At 32.6% G+C, this 21734-nt stretch overlaps 1 protein-coding gene across 15 annotated transcripts in view; it reads right to left on the reverse strand.

The window, feature by feature from the left end:
* LOC126818600 (polypyrimidine tract-binding protein 2) overlaps nucleotides 1-21734 on the reverse strand; it is a 102158-nt gene that overhangs the window by 26499 nt on the left and 53925 nt on the right. For 8 of the 15 annotated variants that reach the window (XM_050546093.2, XM_050546100.2, XM_050546087.2 and 5 more), the window contains 2 exons: nucleotides 9767-9871; nucleotides 1647-1790 (listed from right to left, as the gene is read on the reverse strand). In XM_050546093.2, coding sequence (XP_050402050.1) covers nucleotides 1647-1790; nucleotides 9767-9871 — 249 coding nt within the window. Of the gene's footprint in view, nucleotides 1-1646; nucleotides 1791-9766; nucleotides 9872-10236; nucleotides 10337-11258; nucleotides 11398-12984; nucleotides 13004-13584; nucleotides 13744-16754; nucleotides 16923-17902; nucleotides 18060-19258; nucleotides 19373-21734 lie in introns of those variants that run through there. The other 7 variants (XM_050546090.2, XM_050546099.2, XM_050546098.2 and 4 more) reach the window with 7 other exon arrangements.

Here is a 21734-nt window from a genome sequence, read left to right on the forward strand (position 1 = left end):
ATGAAGGAATTTTGCACGGACAGCGGCACTACGGCCCACTTATATATCGAATTCCAACTGTCAAGGGATCTTTTACGAGCATGCCAATGTGTACACGGGACTTCGGTTTTTCATACCATCCTAACGACTAGACAGCTGTCCTTGTCAAGCCCTTCATCCTACATCACTGACAATGGGGAACCATGCTGGAAAATCTGGATGAACTTTCTCGGCCATTCCAGGAATCGAACACCCGACCTCCAGGCTAGCGAGCCAGCGTCTTACCCACTTAGCCACCGTGACACCCCCCCCCCCTTTACAATCAAAATTTAATCTTTAGGACTTTCAGAGTAATCAGTTTTGCAATTAATCAGACACAACTGAAATTCAGGAGCGCATGTTATGCTGCTTATGCTCTGGGTTTTACCTATTGCCATAACGTGACAAAACTTTGCACTTAGCGATTGACCATATTTTCTGAATTTTAGGAGTTGACAACTGTATCTTGAATTAGTCTGAAAACATCTATGAATAATTATCTACGTGTATTTTTTTTCTATCGCTTCAGATACCTTTACTAATGACTAATAAATTGTCTAGGTTGTGATAATCAATAACTAAACAATACTAATGGTGTCCAATATAGTTTCATTAACATATGGACAATATAATAAGGCTAAAATGAATTGTATTTAAATGTTTCATGTTCTGTGCTAATCACCACCTCAACATCCTTGGTAATGTCCAGCACCCTGGACATTGAAAGTAGAGCCCGAGGAGTAAAGATACATGTTTTGTCTGTTGGAGAACTGTGTCATCTGTGTGTTTGTATTATGAGTATTTTTTCTCCAGTTTGTGTGACCGAGGCAGTTGTGTGGCGGGGGTACTGAATAGAATGTCTCTGTGCTCGAAATACTGATGGGGCAAGGAAATCAGAGAAGAGTATTCTGACTCATAGAGTTTGCCTGAAGAGTGAAAATGACTATTAAACACCTTATTCCATTCTTTTCCAGTTAGTTTTATGTTGCTGTTTTGTGGTCGTACTGCACTGATTACAAGTAGTGATGGTCCTATAATCGGTTTCAACATCGGTAATTGGCCGATAAGTGACCTATACTGGAGTCACCGATATCTGTTTAAGACGACTCGGTAAATAATTCTAAAATATCATTTGAGTTGTGAACAATTAAATCATTATTTTGCTTGACACTCAATACTTTATTTTAGTTTACAATTATTTTTTCCTTCAAAAAACATCCCATTCCTGTTTGATTCCGGGGTAAAATAGTACCAGGCGTTTTCCCGACTAACAATGACATGTTACTACACCGATCATCATGACATTCGACACATATTAATGTGTAATACTTTTATATTCACCACTATCGGTAATAATCTGTATCAGCCGATATATTTTCCTGTCAATATCTGATATAGGACCATCAATAATTACAATTCAGTTTAAGCTTGTAGAGTGCTGTTTCCTTTCTAAATTATATTCATTTCATTCATTATAAATGTATATCAGATTTCTTATACCAAATTCACAACTAAAAGATTAATATTTAGTCAGAATCAGTGACCAATCTGCCAGTCAAAACTGGTCAAACCTGAAGAAGAATGTTAGAGCTTTGACCTCTATGAAGTCATGGCTATAGTTTAATTACCTGGTTTTTCTGTTTGAGCAGTAGGACGTTGGTCATTTTACCAAATGGCATACCAAGTTGAACAATATCAGTTTCCATAGAATCTACAGGTAAACTTCTAATGTGAACGACACGAGACGTTCCATTTGCCTGATCCAGTTTAACCTGAAAAATATCAAATTCAATCATATTACGTATATGTACACATATCTTGTAATTATCAGAAGTTTCAACTATTTTACATGAAGCAAGGTTACTACAATCTAATTCAGCAAAATCCAAACAATCTAATACAGACTGGGCTGGCTTGTAATTGAAAACATTTCAGATTTTTTTTCTTCTTTTCTTCTTTATACTCAAGACAAAAAAAAAGACAGCATCAGATATGAACACAAAACATTTTCCCATGCTTAGTTTAATTATGGTAACTTCTTAATGCAATAAAAAGAAATACCTAAGAATTCAGATCAAAACCGTGTTTAAATTTATATGTTTTAAAAATTCTTTCATGTTTGTTAGATGTTTTCAACGCCATCGATTAAAAATAAATTATCAGCTGCATGCAAAGACTACAAATTCCAATAAATACAATCAATATTATATCGTACTTTTATTTTCAACCCAACAAATTGATAGTATTTGTTATCAGATTCTCTGTTCTCCTATCAGATTTTATTTTTTATATTTTTAAATTACTTATCTACGTAGCTATATCTATTGGAGAAAAAGGTGATTTAACATCACTTCAATACAATTAGATGATTTTTCATTGAATATGGCATAGAATGCGGAGAGGAGAATCAGGAGCAAATCTATGGATTGGAGATTAAGGCATCTGTCAGACATTGTCAGGCACAAATTCAGACTTTGTCAGGAACAATCCCTCTGGTGCATGTTATTTTGTCTGGCACAGATATATCGTTTTTTAGGGGTTTTATCGGCATTATTAATATATGTCCAAAACAAATTTTAAATATCGGGTATTATTTTGAGACAAACACATGATTAATTTTCATTTCAAGAGTTATGTGTGCAATGCTAGAGGGAGAATTGTACCCAAACAGCAACATTTCTCGTCTACTTTTTCAAACTCTAACTGCTAAGAGTCCTTTATACATGTCCGCACTTCTTCTATATTTTAACTCAGTGATTAAAAAACTATGGTAACCCAGACAACAATATCCATCTTTATCCATAACAAAATCTGTAAAAATCGAGAATATTAACAGATTGGCTTCCTTGAATCATTGTTTAAATACTTCCATAGATCAGTTACTCCAAATTTCAAAACTATAACCATTAGATGACATTGTGTTAAAAAATAAACACAAAAAATATTACAAGTGGATTTATTAATAGGAAAACTAGGAGAAAGGCAATCACTTATCTCATTTGTCTTTCCTGACTAAAACTGGCAAGTTAAACAGGGAGGGGAAATAAACTGCCATAAACCCATTGACCTACACATCAAATAAAGGGAATACAAATGGAACTGACAGTTTAAAAGATTACTTTCAGCCTCTATACTGCCTGGTTTTTTTTTTCATCATACTTCTGTAAAAACCACAGGAAAAATCCCACTGAGTTGGGTTGACACCTGTTTTTAATAGAGCTATTTTTCATGCTAGTGGCCATTTGGATGTATTCACCATTAGTCTAGCTAGATTCATACTTATCAGGTTTTCTTATGCCAATATTTTTCCAGAATCTGTTTCTCCACCCAATAACAAACCATAACTTCTTACATTAAACAGTTGTTCTTGATCTTAAGACCTCCAACTTGCTTTTAATTGTGTTAGTAAATGAAAAAACTACAGGGTATGTATATTATAGAATCAAGAACATTGATTGAACACTTTCTTTTTGAGGAGAAAATAACGCTTATGAAACTAGTGTGAAACCCATGAAATTGTTCTGCTAATAAAAAAAAGCCTTCGACTTGCTTATAAATTGTGTTGATGAACTAAGTATATCAGAGAATCACAACTATTCATTTTGCAACTATTTCTTTTACAACACTTATGATACCAGTATGAAACCCTGGAGATTGTTCTGCTAGTAAAGTTCAAGTTGACTTAACCTGATCCTCTTTTCTCACTGAATCAAGATAATGGACAACTATCACTGTTTTCATCATTTTATATACCATAATTAAATTCAAACAAATGCCAGCAGCATTCTCCCATCTTTCAAAATACAATATTAAACATTAAGATTTGGTCCTGTCACTCATGAGCGAAATAACCCATACATAAAGAGAAACTGGCAAGTTAGGCCACTTATCTTAAATATAAACTAAACACAGTTCTTAAACTCTCTTCAAGACTTGCCAGAAATTTCCCATGACCTAGACCATCCATGTCTTACATTTGAACAAATATGCCATTACAGCAGAAAGGCCCTCAGCTGGAGATGTTGGAAACCTAATGAAGTATGAAAGAACGGTGCAAATATCTTTTCAGTGGCTTTTTCTCTCCTTTCCTCTTATACACTTATTATTAGGATGTGTGAGCAGTAAAAATATCTTGTGATATATCTGACCTCATTAGGTCATACAGATATTATTCCTGGTAGTTGTGCATTAATAACCTCTAAGGATGAAATCTCCACACTAAAGAAAAGAAAGCTATTTTTTTTTCCCCTGCATAAATGTTAGTGTAGCTTTCTTTTATCAATAATTGACTTAAAAAGAAAGTGTTAAGGAGAAATTAATGTTATGTAGTCCTGCAGATATCTGATAGTATTGGAATAAATAAAAGACTTCTGGCAAGGTGAATTAAGATTTCATTAAGCATGTGTTCAAGAGTTTCTTAATATTTTTTTTTTTCAAATGCACAAAAAAAGTCACAGATTGTTGAAATTAAAAGTAAATTACATGTCCTATTTTAATGCAATTAACCATATTACGAGAACCAAAAACAATTATCATTTTATTTGTCTTATGGAAATGGAGCTACGGAATCGAAAGGACCAATAAACTGAACATTTGTCAACATTTGGAATCAATGCAAACCAGTGCCACATGTAAGGTTCGTCAAAATACGGTTTGGCTCATGGTATGAGTAAATTCTACAAATCTTCGGACTTGAAATCACTAATGTTTTAAAACTAGCTTATATATATGACAGTCTGAAGAGCATTTAGGTTTCCCCTATATTTTGTGTACTAAGCTACTTGAAAATTATTTGTAAGTAAATCACAGACGATATGGTATATGGTTGATCTTTATGTACATAGTACCCTCATTGAGTTTATAACCAAAGCCAACAGAGGAGGGAAACCATAGATACATAACTGGGGACACTGTAAATACAGAATGACACTACACCCAAAATTAATGGTCGTGTGGCAACCATCCAAATATTTGCTCTTAGAAACTCTTTCTCACAACCCATTCAACCATGAAATGAGCATTACAGACTTTAAACTACACTGAGGTAAAGTATGGTTTCCAAATGTTGCTGCACATGTAGGTATATCAAAAGGCCAGTTAATTTATGGTATACACTAGGAAATATTTATGGTCCTGCCATGAAATGGAATGAAAACAAAGTAAAGGAAATGTTTGAATTAGTGATATTACTGAGTCTCTTTATCTCAATTCTTGTTGTTAGATTAATTTGATATTGTTTATCTGATGTATTTGTTCAACAGTCTCACTACATGATGTACTTGTTGATTGCTAATATAGATATACTGCTCTGCACTATAATAACACCGTTATTACAGACCATAGCAAGTAGATCAGCCGAACTGTGATGCTTAGAGGTTCAAGCACAATTCTGACAAAACTGCCACCGCCCATAAACATGAAACTCAGGAAGTAAGCTAACAACAAATATCCTGACTATGTCAGCAATAAATTTGTCCTCAAACAATTATTAGTGCTTCTTGCTTATCTTGGCTGTCTCAAGAGTTGACTTAAAATTGTCAGTTTCACCTACCTTGCTTAGGGCTTGAAAAATTCATTATTTTTTTTTATGGAAATTTGAGGTTTCAAATGGGATGTGCCCATGTCTGATTAGCAGTTAATCTAGTTTTGCAAATAGTCTGTGTGACACCCTACTCATGGTTTTGAAACAAGCTTACAATATACCCATCTGAAAGGTAGATAAGTTTTTGCTTTATCAGCCCTTTCTGACACATGTCAAAACCCTCAATTATAGCCAACTCATTGTTGACTTGTTAATTATTCAAAAAGTTCACACCCTTTTAAGAATTTCTGATTCCTGTCCTTGAAAGCACTAGAACAATAATAACATAATACTAAAAGTAAAATGATCTATTACATCCAAACCACTCATTATTTATTTATAATGGACAATGCACTGTTTAATGCCTAATCTTAACCCCTTATCTTTCACTCCATTTATGATAATATGGCCAACCAGTGATTATCTAAACTCATTTTGGAAATATCATGACATTTACACAGCCATTTATCAATTACAGAAAAAGCCCCGGCACCAATTTTCATTGCATTCATTATACTAAATAATTGGTCACCATTTAGCTGTGAGTCATTAAATATATCTCCTGGGTATTTATAGTCAATACATTTGTCTATTTTATTTAGATAATGCCATTCAAGTTCCTAATCGTGGTTTTTATAGTTCCATATTCATATCCCTTCTATCCATTACCTAGTAATATCACCAATCAAATTATACAATGATGAAATGTTGAGTACTTCTTCAAATTACAAACTGACACCCTTCGTGTCTGAACTAGATCTCTTTTGAATGCTGTCGTAACATAATTCATTTTTGCATTTAATACATGTTTATCCCTATTTTGACTTCTTTTATAAAAATTCAAATATACACAGGGTGTAATTCCAATAACATCGACGTTTACGGATTACACACAAGTTCGAGAGAGAGAGAGAGAGAGAGAGAATTGGGGTTTAACGTCCATTCGACACAGACTAGGTCATTTTGGGACTAACATGGGTTTTTTTTATATAAATTTTATTTCAATAATTCGCTTGCGCGTAGGGGTCTTGTCACCTACAACCGGGGAGTCGAAACCACGCCTGTTGACTCAATGACAGGCCTTATGATACAGTGCGCACATGCTAACCATTCGGCCATTAACACCCCCACCCCCATCACCGCGCAAACACACAAGTTTGAGCAAAACCCTTATATATACACCGTCTACAATTACTCCCTCTACAGAACAGACACAAAGTTAGTTAACCCTCATTTTAATTCCTACATCAACTATATTAGTTGATAGCACTAAGTATACATCAAGAGTTTTGAGAAGTATTTATTCCACATTTAATAATATTGAAAAGGTTTATTTAGTCTTTGTGTGAATGTAGGATGTAAAGCAGATTAGAACCACTAACAAAATAATATACCGGTACTAATTTTTCAATATGGCAGTCATTCAATGTATATAGCTCTGTTTGCAGAATGACCTGTATCAATATATTGAAACCCATTTGGTTTAAAGTGCTACTTTTCTGTAAATTGCACTATTGAAGAGACATATGCCATGCAATTTGTTATGGCAGCATCGCTAAGGTCTACTCTTTTTACACATGGGACAGGTTTTTTTTCATCCCATCCGACCGACTGGTTGCTTTTTCATGCAAGGCCCTCCCATCCTGCACAACTGGCAAGGGTTAATCAGGCTAGAACTTAAACAGCCAAGACTGGAATCATAGCCATATTAACCATAGCTCCTTGAAACCTATCTATCTTAAGTTAGCTTCCAAATTCTTTTTTGGGGTTGGATACATCTACGTATTCAATATCTCAGAAATTTTGCATATCTTAAACTTAGATCTTCTCAACTCCTAATTTATGTAAGCTAAAGCCTTGATGATCAGTTAAGCTGAATACTCCAGATACTTTCATCAGAGTAGAATAATTATGGTAATGGACAGATATGATTATACTGATTAATATCAGCGTAACAAGAATTCAATACTGGTTACACTTGTATGAGTTTCTTTCAAGTTGGCGTTTACTAAGGACTATAGAAACTACGTAGTAATATATTATTCAATGCAAGTCTTCAGTTTACAACATAAATTAATTCAAGGATGGGTGATATTTAACTTCTTTGATAATTTTTTGTAGTCTTTTCAAGGCAAAATATACATCCAAATTTTTTGCACAAAGCACAAAACATACAAGATTTAAAGGAGGAGTCCCATATATGTTTCAGTGAATAAATTTCACTAAGAGTGAATGACTCTTAGAAGTTTTTCTCATCCGTAGCAATGCATCTTGAAGAAATAAAGACTTTTCATTTGCCATGTGGGGGTTGGCCTTGAATTATTTAACAGTAATTCATTTTAATTTAATCTAAATACAAAATGAATATAAATCATATAAGTGTCCACCAAAGTTTTTTCCACTTAATAATATATAATAATTTCCCAATATATCAAAATTCTAAAATTGACATCTCTCAGGTAATAAATATATAAATTTTGAATTTATAAAAAGCTATTAAACATCAATCATATGATAAGCTTGGTTACAATATTCCACTAGTAATTTAAAATTTCTATGACTATTATTATGGTGACTATTATGGTTAATGTTCACAGAGAATAGCACCAGCATTTGAATCATTGATTTTTGTAAAAGTTGTCAACACTATTTACTGTAAATGTGTAACAGACTGTTGGAATAATAAAACATAATTTCTAAAACTGGTTATGCGTTACCAAAAACAAATCTACAGCTTTGTATAGTTGGAAACAAGGCTATATTTATCAGACCTTAAAATTTCAAATTCTGCATGGTAGATTTGTAATTTATTATTTTGTGTAACCTATCGTTTGTTCAAGTAACCGTTAGGTTATGCAAATTTATTGCAGGTCAATGTTTCTAAATATAAATATATTAAAGGTCTTGCCACAATCTGCCTTTTTAAGTTCACAGAAACAAGTGCAGATGACCGAGTCAAATAGAAAGTAAATGGAAAAGAATAATGTATGTCTCCCGTTTAACAAATTTTGTACCAAAGCATCGTATCTCATGCAAATTAGAAAGCTTCAATCGTATTTGTCAGATTTATTTTTCGCAAAAGTAAGTAACGAAATATGAAGTTATGTCTTCAGAAATTCAATATGAACAATCCCCCCCCTCCCAAATTTAATGCACCACTAGTAGTATGAGTTAATACAATTACAATATTCTTTTCTTTTTAACAAATCTTATTAGTCGAATAAATGAATGATTTTCTGTAGTGGAACTGACGAATATGTTCCAATCAACAAAAGTTTCAAGCGCAACAGCACCCAAATTTGGAGCGAAATATTATAATATGGAATTAATTCATAGTCACATTTTACTTAATATCAATTGCACAGCAAACATTATTCAACATGTTTAATATTTCCTTAGTGAGCAAGTTGTCTATTGATGATGTCATTGCATGCTCAAACTCCATCAAAAATAAATCCAATTTCGTTCATTGAATAAATACGCCATATTTCTCTTAATCTCTTGTGATAGAATACATGAACAGAACTTAGAAGTTGTTGCAGCTGAGAAAGATGGAACCATTCACCCTGATACTGTAAACGTGTAATAAACTATTCACACTTCAGTTAACAATACCTGTTCCACATGATAATCAAAGAGTACCATTATATATAATATATCATAAATCTTTTATACAATATGGTTTGTTACTGTGTATCTGGTAGATATGTTGTCTAGATAATTGATAAACTGAGTACAGACTTCATGTAAAACAGTTTACTGACAAGTGGAATAGCAATGAAATGAAATGGAGTTTAAAGTCCTACTTTCATGCACCACCTTAGTTAATAAAGACTTAATAAAGCCTGGTGTATGAGGAAAATTTTGCCAAAACAATGGCATTTCTACCTACTCTCCTTTGAAATCCAACTGTCAACTGTTCAAGTTTATGTGCAAACTCTAACATGTTCACAGGATCTCCCGTCCAAACAAAAAGACACTGCTCCTTGCCAGGATGCCCGACCTATACCACTGACACAGGGAAAACAATTATGGGCCTCCTGGTTTGTGAGCCAGTGCCTTACTCAGTGAGCCACTGTGTCGCCTTTTAATAGCAAACACTGTTAGTTCGAACAGAGTTTGTGTCAAGTGTATTATTCACAAGATTATAAGGATTAGTTCTCTTACCTTTTTGGCCTCATTGTTCAGTTCAAGATTCTGTCCATGTTGGGGACTCATGCCGGACCCGTTGGTTACCATTGGACTATGAGACATCAGCTCTTCAGAACCTCGCTGAAAATACAAAAATTAAAATTGATGTGAAAAAAAAAAAAATAACGTACAATTCAATAAAATTAAATAGAACATGAACTAACAATAGTCTACTCAATCTGTATCCAAAACACGACGCATCAATCATACGTTCCGCTTAACTTCTCAACAACCAAACAGATTCTTCAAATGGTGCTGAGAATACAACATGGAGAAGAGAAGGCTCAAACTAGCATGAAATAAAATTCACAAATATAACACCCAAAGTGCCATTCAAATGCAGTCAGCTGCACTTCAGCAATAAGATATCAAGGAAGTTGCATATAAAATCTAGCAACAATACATCATGTCAAACAGATCGAGATTTAAATTACAGGAATACATACATCCATTCTGACCTAGTCTAATCACATGCACGGTCTTTTGCGTTTATTCCATGATAAATATCATGTCTGCTCTCTTGCACTACCTACTACTAGATATTTTCAGACCGAAAATAAAAAAATTAAAACCATTGGAGGTCGGATTACAGGAAATTACAAAAGCAGACATGACGATTTCAGCTATCAACAGAACTAGGTCTATACACAATGATGAAAGCACCAAAAGAAAACTGGTAAAGAAATTAAGTCCAAACTTCCACAAACACAAATTTAAAAGCAGTACCATCCATGCTTTTGGTGTCTATGACAGTTTTATGGTTTCCCTTCATCTAATATTGATAAACAACTTAAACAAACTGGTCATTCAAGTACTCCAACTAATTACATCATTTCATACAATACAAGAGCAGAACTGAATGCAACTTGTACAACTTCTATCTAAACTTGGCTCTGAAAAGATTCTTAATATATTTCTCCTTCATTCAGACTATTATGAAGAGTTGGCTGCACCATGTAATCACTAGACCTCGATTTTCTTTTCAATTACTCAATAGAGGAAATATTATTACCGTAAACAGGTTGTAAAGTGTACAAGTCATTTCGTGTCTACATATGGAACGGTACACCAAATACAAAAGAATAATATGGATTCTTAGCTATGTGAAATTAAGAAGCGGTATCAGGCATTATGTCTCTAACAACTACTTATGGAGCTAAAACTACAACCTTTTTTCAAAGAAAATTTTTCCAAATTTCTGAATCGACTAAAAATATACAACAAACTTTTGTTGTATCAGACATTGCATAAAGAGTACCTGTAAGCATACCCTGGTTGACTTGTGCATCACACCTGCCACTATTTATAACGAGAATCAATAGAGCTACTCTTTACTGAGTAACCTTCCATGTGACAAACTTTTTCACTTACAACCAAATTTCTGAGAAAAACAGATTTAATTAAAAACACTAATATCACAACTAATAATCCAGTTGAACGTGTTAATTAAATGATTTTAATGACATACCATAATAACTACAGGAACATACATATCTTAATGTCAGTGACAGAAATTAGTCAGAAGAATTTCACCTGCCGCACAATCAGTGTCACTAAGTGCCAGTTTATACAAAATTTTCCGATCAATTTTTGTTAATATCGTGTTGTATCGTAGGTAACCCAGTGATATCTGAGTAACAGATGTGTCTGGCTATATATTCATTATTGAATGTAACATTGGTAAAGTTTCCATTTACCTACGACACGTGGACACTTGCCTATGTGTCACAGTCTGCAACAAAATCATAAACCTAAAAACCTGCTATTAACTAATCTGCTTGAATAATTCACAAATTGCAATACTATTGGCAAACAAATTGTAAACAGATTTGTTCAATAACAAACCATACGCTGACATAAACTAAAACGGAATTGAAAATGCATCAAGCAATAATTTGCTCATTTACTGGTCGTCCATCTGCAATATAAGTGTAGGGAAGGAAGCTGTTAGATTATGGATTTTCTTCATCATATAAATACAACCTGTTCTCTTCATTAGGAAAATCAAATAATAAATTTCCTAACCATTATATTGGCACCCGTTACTTCGATTCACTTTATCAATTTAACTAGGAACTGTTTACATTTTAAATGTAAAATAAATTACAAAACACAGATGTCTTTTACAATGAAGTCATTCGTTCTACTTCTACCAATTTCTCTTGATTAAAAGCGACAAATTCAATTATATAATAATCAGAGCTGTTACTACGATGATATCGAAGCTATGTGTACAGAGAAATATTACAATCAATAACCAAAATCATTACAAAACAATATCAATTCCAACAGTTACGCTTAAATTTCTCGGTTAAACATGCTGAGCAATTTCAATTATTTTATCGATTTGGCTTTTTTTTTCCATAAAGGTACAAATTAACAAATTGTTGATAAAGACTGACAATGAAAGCTAGGTAAAAGTTGTCACTGTTTCCAATCTTTCATAATGTCTATTAAGCATGTCAGTTCAACATGTTGAGCAATTTCAATTATTTTGTTGGGTTTTTTTTTTTTTCATAAAAGTACAAATTCACACAATTTGTTCATAAAGTTTGAAAATGAAAGCACATCGGAAAGTTGTCACTGTTTTCAATCTTTCATAATGTCTACTAACCATCTGTTACTGAGTTGTTCATGACTAATGAAAAGATGAGAGATAACTCTCCTCATAAACGCTCCAATTTTACATATTTTAAACAATCAATATATAAATTCATAATATGAATCCAAGGGGCAGAACATTCAGCAACAAAGTTTTATGCTTAAATAGCAGGTTTTATACTGTTTTAGTGTAGCAGGAAATGGGGTTAATGACACATCAGCACCATCCAAGCTATATGGTGCCAAACACATGGTGATCGATTCCAAGAAAAATAAAACAATTATCGCAAGAGTATAATATACAGAATTAAAAACAAATATAACAGATGAGGTAATCAAGTAAAAACAAGTATAACATAGCCATTGTAACACTTTCAAGTTAAACTTAACAGTAGGACTGTAAACCCCATTTCATTTCAAGTTATACCTAATGAAAGCCTATAGATTATCTTCTTTATTAACACAACTAAAGAAAGCCAAATGAAAAATACCCTCATTGCATATCACCGTTGATGCATAAATATATAGTCTGTATACCTTCTTAAAAGCTAAGTTACTATATCAAATATAATGAAACTGGCAGATTACCTTACCATCAAGATGCATGAACTGTATAAATCTATCTCAACTTTATATAAGCACAGCAGTTAACTTTCAAAAGAAAATTTTCTTTCATTTACAAACTTTTGACAGCTACATCTCCTCATAAAGCTGGATGACGGAGCACACTGGTTATATTGATGATGTTTTCAAGAGGCTGTTCATAGGCAAAGTACTTTTCAACACAAAAACTAACACAACAGACATTATACCAACTAAAACAAAAAGATGATTGCGCTTTCGTTTTTCTTTTTTTTTATCAAGAAAATTCCTGAACTAGTTTTATAAATATTGGCATTCATAATCATTAATTACTTTTCAAGAAAAAAATCTCTGGCAGCTGAAGTTATCATTAGAATAGAAGAAAATAATTCACAACTCATAAAATTACATTACAGATCTAATTAACTGCGAAAAGAAATCATCTTGAATGGATTTCAGAATCTGTTCATAAATATTTTCTTTACAGCTGTACCTAATCTCAACACTACTTCACTGCATGCCGAATATCAGTGATACGAAAGGTTCTAATATCAAGTTATTTTTTTGGGTTGGCTAAAGTAAAAGTAGTAAAATGTATATTACAGTCTTACCTTAAAGTTATCTATATAAATTAAAGAAGGCTGACAGTTGTAGTTAGAAGTGTACATATACTGTGGAGGAAGTACTGTATACATTCTGTAGTAATACCACACACTACACACGGCCGATCGGTTATAATAGTCTGCAGTCGCCAGTCAGTAAGTCAGTCAATCCGTATATCACTAGTAGTCACACCCCATTCTCTCTCTATAACACTTTCAATAACCAACTAGGCAATAATAATAATAATAGCATTCAGTACTTACTACCAATATAACAAGAGCCTGTAGCATATGACAGTGTTATAAATAACTAGAACCTGTCAAATCCTATTAAATCTATCGTCTACCACCAGATCAACTCGGGACAAAATGTCAATAAAAATACAATTTATTAATAACAATCCATAATTTTTTTCTAATAATAGTATTATTTTTTCTAGTCTTTTTAAAGAAGATATTGACAATAGATATTTAAAATATTCAATGCCAACAAAAAAATTAATGATTTTTTTTTTTCCATTTTTTTTGGTAATATATATTTTTTCCTACATAAAGTTTAGCATTTTTAGAAGAATCAATACATTAACAATGCCGAGCCTGACAATATCATAAATTCTTTCCTTTTCCTATTCTCTTTTTTCAATTTTCCATTCTTAGAAGAAACAATAAATTATCAATCCAAACAGTGATACTATTTTGAAATCAAAACATATATATATTATGTGTCCTTTAGGACACATTATTCTTCCATTTACAAACCTACCTACAAGGTAGGTGGATAAAAAAAAATAAATAAAAACATACAGTATCAATCAGGGAAAAATCATAAGCAATCACACAGTTGTCGAAAAACAAACAGGGAAGGTTTTAGCAAGATGGGATAAAATATATAAATAATGTGACAAATCCGTGTAATAGTATGTGGGTTTAATGAGTGAGAAGGGGGGATGGGGGGGGGGGGGGGGGGTCAAGGACAGAGTAGAATCAGGTCTTTTGAAAAAAAAAAGTAAGCATACTAAGGAATGTGATATATCTCTCTATATAAGAACAGAGGCGAAAAATGAATAAGATAACTCACAGTATTAAACGAAACTCCCACAGCATAAGTTGAACTTGCAGAAACTTTGGACTGGGAAATAGTGATTTTACATGGGTTAAAACAGAAAAATCTATCTCTATATAGAAGTCATAATTAGACATGAAGAAGCTTACAGCTATTGATTTCATATTATTACTGGGTGTGACCATATACATTAAATCAATACACACTATTACAATCAACTTTATTTATAATATATACAACTCTCAAAACATCAAATTAACTGGAAAAACAATGGAAAGGTTCAGGTTTAACATATCTTCAACACTTATAAGTTCCATAGGCATGTCATTTCGAGACTAACAGCTTCAATTTAATGTACTGTGGATTATTTGCATAATGTGGTAGAAAACCACTGACGATAGTGATAATGTAAAACACGAAAATTATTGAGTGAAAATTACAAAAGGTTTAAGATTGTATTAACTAATGTCCCGGGAGAGAAGTAAATTGATTGTTAACCTTATTAATGCACATTAATTTCTAGAGTTTTCAAACATTTTGAAAAGTGCATGGCAAAGACATTTTTACAATTATTCTCATATAAGATGATGTTTCAGAGATAGAATTTCAGAGGAATTGTTTTTCTCTAGGAGGTGCAAAACAAATGTTCTTGAACATGTTAAAATTTGTCTTCTGCAGATTTAAAGCCCGACTAAAATTGCATAGAATCAACAGATATCCTTCACAGCGCTGAATTTAATTGCATCTGCATCCCAGTTGCCTGATCATATTGCACATCTGAGTCACCAGTTTCACACTCTTTCAACATGACTAAACATCAATGGAAGTTTTGACAGAACATTGTTTTATAAAATACTTTAATAGAAGCCAGCTAATGGTTCGAAAGAAATATGACAAATACAGTAATTCAATTTAATACCATTAAATACAAAATCTTCGAGGCGTTTTTGATCGTCTTGCACAACTTTGTGACTTTGAATTCCTGATATCAACACTTCTGACAATCTTATTGTACAATTAACATTTCTGGTTTTTTTTAATCAGTTGAAGTATGAAACTCAAAGAAGCCATTTTGAATTTAGTCCTTTAGATGGGACTAAAAACCTTTGATTCCCATGGACAAATAAAAGTCGGTTTGAAGTCGAAGAAGAGTAGGTGGAAATGCCATTTTGATGTGCATTTGGAGGCCCTGTAATATGTCACATGATGTCCCATAATGATAACGACAGTCTTGAAATATATTGTCAGTAATAACCTGTAAGAAAGCTGTGCTGCTTCAAATGTGGCTAAACGAATCATTAAAGATTATTTGAATTCACTAGGAACTTCTACACAAACCTTTGATTAAAAATCCTACTTTTTATCTTGACTAAGATTTGTATCTCAAGTACATGTGAATGCAACCCTCTTCTGGAATTTTTAAACTAGCTTAAATGTAAGCCTACCGGGTGTATGTGTTTTAATCATTTTGATATAATCTGTATTAATGTATCAACTCAAATGATAAATACCTAGCAATAACTATAACATCTCTTATATACTCTTAATCAAGTTACAAATGTTGATAGCTGTTTGACATATCCACTATACCACTTTAGTAATAACAAAAAAAATGTATATCATGATTTTTACTATTTATAATATATCTAATTATTCGTCTTTTGTCTCATATAAACTGAAATACATGTGGAAGTCAGAGATCTGATTGAACCCAAATCTGTTAAAATGAGAGAGGTACATTCAGTGTGAACCATGGTAGGTGTTAAAACACCCAGGGTGATATATAAATATTTACTTGAATTTCCAACACACACACATGGACAATGTACCTATATTAGCTTACATTTACTATTCACTTATAACACAGAAAACATTAATTCTGTACCAAATGGCACTAATGTAAACATCTTTTCAATAACCTTAAATCAATTGATTTGTCGTGCTCATGTATTCATTGAACTGTAATATCCTCACAGGGTCTTTTAAGTTCGAATTATCCATTAGTCCATATTATTCAAAAGAACATGGTCTTACGGACATCAAGTTAATGTACTTGTATTGACGTTACGTCCTGTACGACCATTCATCAACAACAAAAAAATTAGACTTAACTTACCTTCGATACGAAGCCAAAGAAATCAGGATAAGTATTAAAGACAAGGTAGGCAGTCAAGCAGCAGACGGGCGAAGGAGAAGGGAAGAAGACAGTGGAGATAGATCTTGTCTAATACAGATCCTAACAGACTAATGGCACAAACTGACTGTCAAGATGATAAGCACAGACTGAGTAACTTCAACACAATAATATAAACCCTATTACAACTAAAACCAGTTTACAATTCACTCACCAACACAGCTTTATTCATGCATTCAAACCAAATCTTCAGATCAAGAAAAAGTGGAGACCTCACTAAACAATAGGCCAGTGTATTCATTCTTTATTTTCATTTCATGCCGATTATTGTAGCGAAGAATGGCCGAGGCCATATCTTGCTCTGAATACTGTTCTCTGTGACATTTTATTGTCTCTCATCTAGTCATTGCTAGATTATTTTAATAGTCTGTTGTCAACAAAAGAATCAATTGGCAATTTCGTATAATAAAAAATATTTTTAAAAGTCGACCTGTCAAAACATGAAAATCATTTAATAGAATTGCCTGACAAATATCCATTCAATATCTATCTTTATATACACATATCTAATCTTCCATATCTTATTATGCAGTATACTTTTATTGTCTGTCACCTGGGAAACATAACAATCACTAACAATATGAAGCAATGCCACTTACAGATCCAAACAATATTTTAATTTCTACAGACATACTGGTATGTAACAATGGTGATCAGCAACAGATATTATAATATCTGGTTATAGCAGAAATACAACCAGATAACCATTAGAGGAAATAACACATACTTCATTTTTCAAATTTGAATAAATTGTGTTAAATCTATGTTTGACAGTCAACTAGATAGATTTCAAATCAACTTGATTGCAAATAAATGGCAGATGTTTTCTGCCTCTATAAAAATATCTTAAATCTTATCAACAATAATTAAGGATTAGGTTGTCATATTTATGTCAATAACTGCAAAGACAATCACAAAAAGTTCTACATGATGCTGATCCATCAACAAAACATATTCCAAATTTAAGTCTACTAACTAACATAAGCTTTTTTATACAATGATACCCATGAATAAGCTTATGCATAGAGTATATCAAAATAGATAGGTTATATTAAGAAAAACAAGTATACCTTTTCAGACAGAGCTTATCTTCTTAGTATGATAAAAGTTTAATATGCTTGAAGTCGCTAGGGCACACTAAACCAAGACACACCCAAATTTGAAGATTTTATGAACTCCCACACATAGAACAAAATATGTACAATAGGCTATGATGATACAGGCTTGGGTCTGGTCTAGTAACAAATGAAGTTTAATAAAACTTACACCCTCATACTATCAAATACAACATGGCACAATACACACTCATATCAACGCATGTTTCTGCATTGCATTTTATGCTACATTAAGTTCATACAATAATGTTTTTGTTTGGATCATTTTATTAAAACTGCTGTGTACATACATCTAAGATTGTTAGAGATCCTTTATAAATCCAGTGATAAATCTAGGTTTCTTAGACAGAAAATAATTAAAAATTCTTTAAATAGTTAGAGCTGTACTTAAAATCTTCAGCTACAGCACAAAGACTTATGTAGACTAGATAGTAATAAATTTCTTATCATAATTAAACGTTTGTATATTTTGAAACTTACCTAGCAACGATGAAGAAGGTAAACACTTAAAGAGTAAAATATGAAAATGAACATAAACAGGTTATACTATAATATGGGTAATGACAGAGTAGATTTATTTTTGATAAGTTATCTGACAGCTACATGTTGGTCCACCTTGCATAAATGTAGTAATAGGCTAGATACGAACTGAACTTAACAAGCCTGCAGCTAGGGTTGACCCTAAAAACCTGAGTGACACATACTTGCCCCCAAAAATTTCTTTTCACATTCTTATAAGATGCAAACACATTTCCTATGGCCTACATAAACATCATAAATACCTGGGAAAATTATAGATTTTATCTGTTGTATATAGAGGGGGTGGACAGGTGGGCTAGGCTAGGTGGCTAGGCCTGTCTTGTAATTATTCATTTCATAGTAAAAATCAAAACAGTAAGGACCTACTAAGGAAAGATCTTGTTAGATGCAAAAACATTTCCTACATCCTACATAATAAATCTTAGGACAATTATAGATTTCATCTGGTATACTAACTACAAGTATATTCAGGGTCAAGGGTGGGCAGACTATTCATTATAAGCTAGTATTATTAGTTACATAGTAAAGACCTACTACCAACGAAACCAAGAACACCCTGTTTTGTAAGTTAATACCAGTGTCAAGTTTATTACACAAGAAACAACAGAAAACCATTTTGTTTTTAATGAAAATAATATTTAGTGGTATCCAATTCCAAATATCCCTTTCATCTCCAGCCCACAAAAGAAAGTCTCATAATGTCATGAACATCAATTGGTGCCCTAATTTTTCATGAATGAAAATACTCAATTTAACAATGACTGATCTTACCTTAAGAGGTATAAAAGTGTTAGTTGTATCTTCCTGTGTATTTAATAGATATAATGGTAAAGTCATAAAATAACTCATTGAAATCACTGTTAACAACAAATTACTTATGGAGCATGGAACCACTGCCTGGAGCTCACAAGTCTTTGATTTATTTCACAAATATCTCAAAGAATTGGCGGGAAACGAAAGAGAGTCCTTTGACCTTACCAAAATTCTCAAATTCCCTCTTGCATCTGTTAAAGTTGTTTTGCCAGCTTCCAGGCCAGACCACAGATATTAAATGGAATCAAGCTGACACAGAGAAGAATGTAAACTGCTTCTGTCTACCAATTTTTTAAATGTGAGAATTAAGACCTCCTTTTCCCTTTTCCTCGTGACACACAGCTCACAATTTTCTACTTGGTTCTGTGGCCAGATCGTGTTACTGGGCTGGGCATTATTCACACACTGTTTCTACACAAACTCTGACCTTTTCTTAAATCAAACTTGCTTCACCTCCATATATATTTAGATATTTACAACCCACCAACTCAATTTATCAACTTTTTTTTTCTTTTATTGTATATGGCTTTGTTCCACCAATATGACTACATACAAAACACATCAAATGAGTAACACTGATCCACCAAACTCCAGGCTTAGTCAATTTATTTCCAATTATAAATGCCAGATAAATATCTAATGGAAAACTTTTAATCTAATTTGGCTACTGGCAGTTAAATGGTTACAATAATAAAAACATTAGTTGGTAACATGTAAATAATATCCTCATGAGAGTAATACAATTCTACAAGATTTGTACAACATTTTTATGGCATCTTATCTTATTAAAGATGCATTATGTAAGATTTAGATAAAGAGTTTGATATTTCTTGCTACATGTATAATAGATCAAAAATAGATAATGAAAACTTTCAGTCATTTTACGTAATTCTGAGCAAAGTAATGAGTGTTTGAAGTTTGATAATAAAAAAGTCTTGTTGTCAAGTACCATTGATACATTATAACGAAAGTCTTGATTATCCATTTTGACAATAATGGCATAGGTGTTTTAATCCATTCAATATCTCAGTCATTCAATGGCTAGAGAGTTGTTTATGGGCTTGTCATGTGATTTAATGTCTAAATAATAATTTATGTAACCATTGAAGCCCCCCCCAAAAAGACCTGCTATAGACAGATTTACTTTAGCTCTTGCTTAATGCCTCTTTAACCCTTTATAGCCAATGTACATTTTGACACGGGACAAACTACATAAATTTTGTAAATGAAACCATAATATTCACATTTTCTGAAGAAATATTAATCATTTTGACATTTTTAACATGATTAGTCTCGAAATTGCACATTTATAGCTATAAATAATTCTTTACTTGAATATGAAACCATTATTCAGGAAGGACAAGAAATGACAATTAACAGAGTGTTCAGATGAATATAGATTAAGCTAGCTTTAGTTGATACGCTATTTAAATAAAAATAGCTTAAATTTGTCATCTTCACACAAATCTCTCGTAGTTAAAAATAACCAGAAATTTTAAGCTAGCTCATCTTTGGCCTAAACAGTATACGGTAATAGTGAGATATTGCTAAGATAATGCTCTATTAAGAAACAATTAGATGGTATTAACTAGTGCCATTACAATGAGACTGTTCAGATAGCCTGGGCCATATGAGATATTGTGATTTACACAAGCTGTCGACAGACCTACACACTACCACCATCATAGAAAACTTATCACCGGTAAAAGTGCTACTGTCTGAGGAGATAACCCTTTCATCAGCAGCTACTTGAAAGGTCAAAACAGTTGACCGACAACAGTAACTGATAACAGAAACACCACAAAAATAAACATTTCACATCAAAACATAATTCATTTGAATTCTTTGTATAAATTGATACTGAATATTAAATTATTTTCAGGTTAAAATAATTTCAGTCTTTAATTAGATATACAATTATTCTAAATAAAGTTATACAAATGTTAACACAGAAAAAAACAAGCTGGGCAGTTTGGGTCCGATTTTCAGGAAATGCCATCTCAACCATGTTTATGGTGTAACAGAAATATATTTGAATGGTTTTTAAAATCGGATCAAAATTGTGACCTCTAGACGGTCCACAAGCTAGAAACACGATTTTTTGTACAATCAGTGGCCATAATCCAGGAAGTTATGGTCCTATATGTGCTAAAATATCAAAATGAACCAAGATCTTTGGGTTATAAACATACATTTTACGTTTCATCAAAATCAATTAAAAGTTGTGTCCACAAACTAAAAACATGATTTGGCGTACAATCAGGGGCAATAATCCAAGAAGTTACCGTTCAATACATGCCAATATCGAAAGAAACCAAGATTTTTGAGAGATAACCCTATATTTCAAGTTTTGTCAAAATCAGGAAAACAATTGTGACCTTAGAGTATCCATAAACAAAGTGTGGACGGATGGACAGGGGAGGCAACAATATAT

The sequence above is a fragment of the Patella vulgata genome, chromosome 4 (genome assembly GCF_932274485.2).
Source record: "Patella vulgata chromosome 4, xgPatVulg1.2, whole genome shotgun sequence".
In the NCBI taxonomy this organism is placed as follows: domain Eukaryota; kingdom Metazoa; phylum Mollusca; class Gastropoda; family Patellidae; genus Patella; species Patella vulgata.